The sequence below is a fragment of the Microtus pennsylvanicus genome, chromosome X, assembly GCF_037038515.1.
Source record: "Microtus pennsylvanicus isolate mMicPen1 chromosome X, mMicPen1.hap1, whole genome shotgun sequence".
In the NCBI taxonomy this organism is placed as follows: Eukaryota; Metazoa; Chordata; class Mammalia; order Rodentia; family Cricetidae; genus Microtus; species Microtus pennsylvanicus.
In genome coordinates, this window is record NC_134601.1 from 44,838,796 (window position 1) to 44,847,831 (window position 9,036).

Consider the following 9,036-nt stretch of genomic DNA (forward strand, 5'->3'; position numbering starts at 1 on the left):
TGAGGCACTGTTCTGGTCTGGGGCTGCATTTATACCGAAGACAAAGGTCACTTTGTTGGGGATAGTTTTGGTGAAGGGAGACTGACAAAGTGTATGCATTAGGATTTTGTAACATTTCAAAGCTTTTTCATAGCATATACTATGGATTTCACATCCTCTGTGATACATAGAAACACTGCCCCACCGTATCTTTGCTGTAGATTTGATGTACACTTGGAACAAACTGCCTTGCTCCCTGCAAGGTGGAAACACCTCTTGATTCAGCCTTTTAAATGTGTGTTGAGTGCCACCTATGTGCAGAGAGTGATATTGGGGAGTTCGGAGAGATCCACAAGATCCAGAAGAAGGGGATTCCCAGTCTGAGGAAAGAAGAGGTGCATTTCTTTGGGAACCCCCATGCTGTGGAAGGAGATTAGAGTCCAGAGTAGAAAGACAAACGACCCCAAGACCCTTTTATAACGGGGAATCCCAGTTGAATGTAAAAGAAAACCAGGTGAGTTTGGAAAGAGTTGGGAGGCCCTTCCCCATAATGAGACAAAACTAGGTAGGGGACAGCTCCAAGCAACAAGAAAGGGCACATGGCAGAACCTGCAGAATGTCTCCCGACAGTGTAGAGGAACCAGGAGGCAGCATCTCCAGGGGAATGGGTTGGGGCACAGGGACAGGAGGACGCCTTTTAGATTGGGTGGGATTGTGACGTTTTGCCGCACGCCTGAAGAGCTCACTCGCGGGGCCAGTCCAGGGTAGAGGGTACTCGCTAGGAGACAGCAGGAGAAACAAGGGTGGTAGGCAGTTACCCAGGCAATCACCTCCAATTCTAATTCAGTTGAAGAGGAAGAGGGGGAAGGAGGCGGAGTCAGGGAAGATTTTGAGTACCCCCCCCAACTTGGTAATAGAGAGTGACAAAGGGAGAAAGAACGTGATCGGGGTCAGAAATGGATTGGGGTGTTGTGGGGATCCCAAATAGGATCCTCCAAATGCTCAGGTACCCTGACAGCTGCTAAGGAAACCAGGTCGGAAAGGGTTAAGTGTGCCCCTCCATTGATCCAAAGGCTTCCTGTGTTTGAAATCCTTCAGGTCTCTACGAACTCTCTGGACCCCGGCCAGGCAGGCATTGTCCGGGGAGCGGCTGTGGGTTGTCCGAGCGGCCGCTCAGCCTTTGTTGTGGGGCCACCTCGGGGTTCCCTCTCGCGTCCTGGATAGGGCTACAGCGTGCTTGCCGGGAGGGGGGCGGTGCGGGAGGCTCACTCCCTCACCCTCTTCCTGCTCTCCGCCCCCCCACCCCCACCCAACCCTCCCGATGACCACATGACCAAGTGGGCTCGCGGCCAAACCACAAGCTACAAAATGCAGCCCCCGAAGTGAGCAGGGAAGCATTCTCTCTAGCAGCCTGGACCAACGGGAAGTTGCGAGTCGCGGGGAGAGCACAGCCGGCCACTTGGAGAGTTTTTGCCGCTGTCCCAGAGCCACCTAGGCTAACTTCGCGGCGTTGCCCCGCGGCGGCAGAGAAGGCTGCTGCAGAGCAGAGGCGGCCAGCAGGCGTGGGGCCGGCTGCCAGCAGCACTGCTGGGGCGCGCACCCTCCCGTGGTCCGGGAGCCACGCGAACTCTGTGCCCGCACGCGCCAGCCCCAGCTCGCGCCTTTCTCAGTGTCCCTGGTGCCCCACTTCTCTGCCCCTCTTCAGGGCCGCTGCGGACCGAGTTGCAACATGAATCTGCGACTCTGCGTGCAGGCGCTGCTGCTGCTCTGGCTCTCCTTGACTGCGGTGTGTGGAGGTGAGTGCGTGCCCTTCCACTCGCCCGGGTTTTCTCCAGGGCTCTTCCTAGTTGCAGCCAGCGCGCTCCTCTCTTTCTGCCCCACGCTCTTCCCGCCTCCCAGGAAACTCGGCGCGAGCCTTGCAGGAGCAGCCACGCGCCAGCCACACCGGGAGGCAGATTGACAGGGCATCCCAGGGCGGGGGGCGGGGGGCGGGGGCGACATGTTATGTAGGCACTGCTTCTTCGGACATTGGGGAGAGGGGGGGTTCCGGAATATCTCATACATCACCATTTGGCCCCTCTTGAGTACTCCTCGCAGTTTAAGGCACTCAGGGCCCCGGACTTGCACCCTGTGTCCTATACCCTGCACTCCACTTGGTGGCAGGGAGTATGGGGATATGTCCAGTTCACCTCATGGATCAGTGGAGGTGACTGACCTGAGCTGAGTGGTCTGGGCTCCACGTTGAAGGTCTCTGTGTCTTGGAGTTTAGGGGGCCGCTGGCAAGTTCAGGGGCTTAAGCGGCTGGGGATGATGTGCCAACATGTAGACGTGACACTTGTTGCATAGTCAGGAGCACGCTGCGGGGGGCGGAGGCGGGGGGGGGGCGGGGGCGACCGCAGTGGCTAGTGAATCCCAGCTGTTGCTCCTTTCAGCCTGTGTGTGAGCAGAGGCAGCCTACTTAGGCAGATCTGGACTGGACAGGGTCAGGCTGGTCTCCTCCTGCACTCCAAGGTCCTGGATGATCTTCTTCCCTGCTCCACGTGGGCCGCCTGGCCTACAGCCTCTATCTCTCTGGGAGACTTGCTTCTTCTGTATTCTGGCTTCATCCTCCACTATTGCCCCAGGTATAACTTCAGTCCCCGTTTCCAGGTACCAACCCAGTAAACACAGGCGGCCCTCCGTGCATCTCAGGGAAGTGGCGGGGCGGGAGGGGGGGAGTCCTTCATTTCCACGTGTACCAGCCCTCCACCTGGAAATTCTTGGCACTGGAACTCCCTTGCCTACTTCAGTCAGGGTCTTCGGTGTCCCAGGAGCCCCTGCCCAGGCTGCCTGTCCTCTGTGTGTCAGAGCCTTCTGAAGCTGCCAGCTCCCACCTTCAGCTGCCCCAGTCCTATGATCTGGCTGTCAGTGCAGCCTGCCTGGCACAGCAAAAGGGGAAGGTCAAGAACAGGTGGACAGTTGCCAGTGCCAGGGCTGGAGTCACAGGGAAGTGAGAGGAGAGAGAGAGAGAGAGAGAGAGAGAGAGAGAGAGAGAGAGAGAGAGAGAGAGAGAGAGAGAAAGAGCGCACTGGACAGTGGGCTTTCTAGAGGAAGAACCCAGGAACTTATTTGGTTTGAACCCCTCCAGAACAGGAGGATGGCCCGCTGCCCAGGAGCCTCTGGAGTTCTGGCCAACTCTGCCTGCCTCTCTTTGTGGCCACCTCCTTTCTGCGCTCTTGTTCTTTGGCATTGCCTTGCACTCAGGCTTCTCCGGAAAGTACATTGGCCCGGTCGATGCCTCCTGCCTCCAGGTAGCTGTCCAGTGGTCTCCTGCGAGACTCTAGCACTGGGGCAGCCCCTGCTTGGGAAGAAGGGTGAAGACTTTCTTCCCAGAAACTTCTGCCGGTCAGGCAATGGCAGGAAGGGAGCAAAAGCTGTGAATAAAGATATTACAACAGCCTGCCCCTCCATTGGCTTACTTAGCCAATATGGTTGGCAAGACAACACATCTTCATAGTTTGACTTCAGAAAGGTGGTACCTTTGGAGAGGAACATGATTGGGTACAGAAAGGGTGCCCCAAAGGAGGCTGGACCACCTGGAGCTACATACTTCCCTAGAGGGTGAGGGGAGAGTATAAGTAAGACTTTGGCTAGTAGATACTCTGTGAATCCTTCAGGGTCCAGCTATTACTAGTAAAGGGGCGAGCTGATTTCAAGGAAGTAGTTTCTGATCCAGACCCCGAAACTTCTCGCTTTGTCTCCTCCTTTTACATGAAGTCTTTTGCACATCATAATGTGGGTGTAAGCCTCACCCTTACGTTTTATTTAAGATTAGCATTGGCTACTTCTAAAGATCCCACTATTTTCCCATACTCTTCGAGCCAAGGAGGACACCTTTTTGGAGGTAGCCAGCAGCCAGAGGTTTAGGTGTGCACACTTCTACTTCCACTGTGTCCTGGTCTAAACAGCAGAGCCCTAGAATCACTTTGTCCTTAGGGCAGGCTTGCATGAACTCTCCACAGCCAGAGTCCCCAAAGCTCCAGGCTCAAAATCCATACTTCCTCTTCTCTTCTACTTTCTCTTCTGACTTAGAATGTTCACCTCTCTTCTCCCCTCCTCCAACTCTACAGACTCCTCACTGCCTCCTGACCTGGGATACACTTTGCTCTTCTGAGTCCGAGAGTTTCTGAGTCCTGGCCAAGTGTCCCTTGGTCTCTGAGCACCGCTTTCTTTCGTCTCCTCCCCCTTGGCAACTTCTACTCCAGCACACAGTGTAAGGACAGCTTACTGTACCCCTCCCACTGTGGAGAACATCTCCACTTCATTCCCAGTTCTAAGCTCTAGGCATCCTTGTAACCCGAGCCAGGCCTGTCAACAGTAAAGTCCTGAGGCTAGTCGGGCTTCCCAGAGCCTGATCCAGATAAGCAAAGCTGGCTGTAGAAGACAGCACAGAGTCTCGGAGAAGGTGGCTCATATCCCAAAGACCCAAGCCTTACTACAGAGCAGTGGGCATAGATAGCATCACCAGTGGGATCTCCACCAGCACCTAGGGGTGGGCTTGGAAAGCAATCACTATACAGACCAGACCCTGAACAAGAAGATAGGTGCACCATTCTGCTGAGGCTGGCGTGTTTCTGAAAAATTTCAGACTCCTTTTTGTGTCTCAGCAGGGTTGGAGTTCAGGTTGCACGAAAATCAAATCCCGCTCTTCCCCTGGCTGCAGTTCCCAGCTTGAAAATGCCGTTGCCTCACTCTTGTGAACAAGGGCTCCAATCTTCTTGGCTTGAGATTCTCTGGGAAATAGCTTCTGCTTCCTTTTAAGCAGAAAATAAGTTGGAAGGGCACATTGAAGTGTATTGGGGTATTCCCCGTCTCTAAAGGGGAATGCCTTTTGTACAGCCAAGACCTCTGTGGTGATGAGAATCAATGGCCTCTAATTTGTTCTTTCAGACAGGACAAAGCCAGGGTTTCAGGTATCGGCTGGCTTATCTGACTAGCAGCAAAAATAGGAAACGAATGGGTGATGGGATCAGAGTGTGGGAGGAGCCCACAGACTTCCTGTGATGGGGAGGACAATGTGCTCCACCCCAATAGGATGGAAGAGACTAAGCAGCTTCTGGGGTGGCCACTTTCCCAGGCCTGGCTGAGCCTCAGTGAGCTCAGGGTGGATCTTCTTTGCAGGTCTAGAGTCTAGACATCTTCCTGGCCTGAGTTGGAGCAACTGTCAGCATGTTGCCCATCCTGGCTCTTGACTTTCCTTCCTATGGGGCCCTCCCCCCCCAGTCTTCTTTGCCATAGACACGGACAATCTCGGGCCATGAAGACATGGTGGTGGGGGTTGTGGTGGCGGTGGTGGTGGTAGGGTGTGTGTGTGTGATAACTTCCTTCCTCCTGGCACTATCCATACCTCTTTTACTCCATGCTTACTGTATCTCTAGAACGCAATGGCTTAGACCATTTTTCCAAATCCTGTAGTTGATGACATGGACATGACAACCAATGTCTTATTTTTTTAAGGCCTGTCGGGTCCTTCTCCTATGCATGACTACATACTGGACACAGTCCTTACCATCCACTACCTTAAACATGTCTCTAGTTCTGACTTCTCGTTAGCATCGCTAAGACTCACCCTCAAGGCTCAGGGTAAGGTTTGATGAGATCCTAAAACTCAGGACATTGGTTAGATCAACTGCGGGGGAGGGGGAGGACACCTAACAATGGTGCTCCTGAGCCCCTTCACAGATGGTAACAGGAAGGCAACTCTAGGTTAGTCAAACAGAAGCAATTCCTAAGGCTTCTCATCATCATTCCTCTTGTCTCCAAAGTATTAATATTTTTAAATCTTAGTTCTCCTGAATTTTAGGTTTACAGGCTCAGTTGACACACTGACACACTTTAACCCCGAGCATGGAAGTGTGGCAAGTCAATCCTTGTAAACCCCTGGGTTCTAGTGGGCCTGGTGGTTTTTCTTGGACACGAATGGAAGGGTGTTGTAGAGATAGAGAAGGTATGTGTGCGGGGGGGGGAGCATATAGTGTTAGTGTGCTTTCCTGGCTCTGAGTGAGGAGGAAAAACAGCAGCCCTAAAGTCTGCACAAAAGGACCACAAGGACAAACCTCGCCCACTTTTGGCCCAAGAGGATGCCTGGAAATTGTCTGCAAGCTGAGAAAGACTCACTAGAACCAAGGGGCCAAGGAAAGAGCCAGAGTATGGGGGCATTGGAGACAGGGAGGAGTAGCCAACTGGATGCTATATGGAAACTGGGAGCCAGTGGCAGGAATTCCTTGATGAACGGCAATGGGACTCAAGGAACAGGAATATATAGCTGAAGGCGAATCTGATGGTGTGCAGGGAACAGAGGCTGGTATTCATTATCATCGGCCTCAGGCACTGCTGTGTTTCTGAATGCCACGCCCATATTGGGCATTGCACAAGCATCCTACTCCTCTGCCTCTTCCCCAGAACCATCTCACCCCTGCACACTGTCTGCTTCTAGTGTCCAAGGATGTCTCTGGGTACTAGCTCAGCTTTCCTGGCTGCACTTCTGGCTCTGTGGGAGCTGGCACATGTGCCTTCTCCCTCATCTTTCCCAAGAACATCCTGCACAACTTGGATTCCATTAGGGGCTCAGTGGCATCAGATGCCTTTTGCACTAAGCCAGATGTGGGCAGATGGAGACAGGAGCCTGGAAGGGCACAACAGAAGCCAGGTGGAAAGAATTTGGATCAGATTTTGGGTAGGAGGTGTGATCTAGAATGGTAGATTGATGGGGTGGTGCCCACCCCACTCCTGGGCTTACCCCAGGAATGCATGGGCATACTGCCACGGGTGACACTTCCTGCACGCATTCACTCACATGTGCCATATTTATTAGCCTCTAAATTTGGTCACAGGCTGAAGAGAACCCAATGCAAAGCAGGCTGAGTCAGTTATGTCCCAGCCACATCCATAAGGAAGTCTTGGGAGCAAGGAAAAGCCTCAAAGATCCCTAACTACTGACGAGGTGCCCAAGGGGGACAGATGAGACCCCTAGCACACCGAAGTGAGTCACCCTGCCTTTCTTTCAAAGAATGTAAGCATAGGGTGACATTCATTTGTTATTTGTTTTAAAATATTGCAGCCAAGGGGAAAAAGAATAAGCAAAGCACACGAGCCCATTCAATAACAGACATATGGACATGGGTCCATGAAGGGGCATCATTGTGATGTTGTATGTCTGAAATGTTTGGAGGACACCAGCTGCAGGGGTGCCATTATGCATCATTGTGCGCTACAGCCAAGTTGTGCTCCACGGCCAGGTATTGGCTTGATGCTCCAGAATGCACCCAGATCATGACATTGTCCAAGGAAGAACTTGTTGGTGCCTGTCAGATACATGATATAACTGTTCAAAGGATATAAAATTAGTCACCCCAATGGCAAAACAAGTGGTTCCCTTTGCCCCAGAACAGTGCACGGGTCTTTTCGTCTTTTCATCAGGTTGGAAAAGAAAATTATGAGGGGCGCCACCTTGTGGAGAAGTTGCACTGTCCCTTGGGCCGTGGCCTCCTCTGCTGTCTCCACCGTTCATCTTCCTGGCTAACGGCTTTACTCCTCTCCTCTCTGCAGTGCCACTGATGCTGCCTCCAGACGGGAAGGGGCTAGAAGAAGGCAACATGCGCTACTTGGTGCAGCCCAGAGCTTCGAGGACTGGACCTGGGCCCTGGCAGGGAGGCAGGAGGAAATTCCGCAGACAGCGCCCCCGTCTCTCCCATAAGGGCCCCATGCCTTTCTGAATCAGGTATTAGAGCCCCTTGCCAGTTGGTAACACTAACGGGTATGGACAGCCTGCTATTGAAGATCAGACACAGCAGGGTCTTAGAGCTTCCTGGGAGCTAGTAAAGCACTTATTTCTAATCTATTTTATAGAAGAGATTGTGACCCAGCAAAGGCCTTAGCACTTGGGGCCAATTTCCCGACTCCTTCCCAAGAGCAGAGTATTTTGTTTTCCCTCTACTCTTCTGCCTGGGATTGGACAGGCTGCTGCCATTGAGTAGTTCTCGAAGTCTTAGCAGGCCGTGGCTGGAGAGGTGTGCCGAGGGCATGCCTATAGCTATCTAATGTGCACTCTTACCAGGTCCAGGGGCGCATGGGAAGGCAGCAGAGAGCCTAGGGACTGTCAAGCATGGGACAGGAGAGCCTGGGTGGTAGTGTCCAGAGCTGGGAGAAGCAGAGAGGAATGGAAGGTGGGCAGAGAGATCAGGGCCCTTGAAGCCTGGCCTGCTTCTTCTCCCGCTGCAGCCCAAACCAAAGAGGATCAACTTGGTGCCTTGAGAGTGGGCATGACTTTTGTTTCCTCCCTAGTATATGTCTGTGACTTCTTTCTTCTTGTTTTGTCTCTTTAGGATTGAAGGGCTCACCACGTCCCGCCTGGTGCTGTTCTCCCTACTCCACAAATTCCTTCTCTTCTCTGGAACCTTCGCATCCATTTGGCTCTCGTCTTGCACCTGTTATAGCTGCCAATGGTCCTGGCTCTTCTCACCCACCAAGTTCCTCTAATGGCGTGGTCCTGCCCCTCGTTTGCATGATTCCATTTCTCTCACAAGGATCCAATTGGCCCATCTCCCTGGCCACTCCTTGGACTGCCATTGGAGACCCAGCTTCTAGTTCTAGTCCCTATCAATTAATTGGTCTTAGCCTTCCCTTGCCCCTTCCCTCTTCCCATTATCTCGGAAAATGGACAGGAGCACTCCCTTCTTCGATGGATTCCTTCATTCCTTCAAAGCGCATTCGTGCTTTCTTATCCATTGGACTTCTCACTTAGGAGTACAGAGATGTGCAATGAGACACTTTGGTTGAGAGGGATTGGGTGTTGGGATCGGGAGAAGGTACACTAGGGACACTGAAATGTGGGCAAGTGTGGTGAAGGGGTGAGGAGAAAGCGCTGCCACGGCTTCTTTCTCAGCTCTGTCTGGCCCTGTCAAGGAGAGGGACCCATGAAGTATTTTGTCCTCGTCCTTTCTGCTCTCTGTCGCAGCTAGTTCAGTCTCCAGGTCAGAAGGGGAGAGTGTTGAGCCGGATATGGTTCCATACTCTCCT

At 52.9% G+C, this 9,036-nt stretch overlaps 1 protein-coding gene across 1 annotated transcript; it reads left to right on the plus strand.

Annotated features, from left to right (window-relative positions):
- The first annotated feature begins 1,474 nt into the window (after positions 1–1,474).
- On the plus strand, positions 1,475–8,476 carry Apln (apelin). The gene is made up of 3 exons (XM_075958073.1): positions 1,475–1,775; positions 7,567–7,738; positions 8,343–8,476. The coding sequence occupies exons 1-2, from the start codon at positions 1,709–1,711 to the stop codon at positions 7,731–7,733; spliced, it is 234 nt and encodes a 77-aa protein (XP_075814188.1). The 5' UTR covers positions 1,475–1,708; the 3' UTR covers positions 7,734–7,738; positions 8,343–8,476.
- Positions 8,477–9,036: the final 560 nt, after the last annotated feature.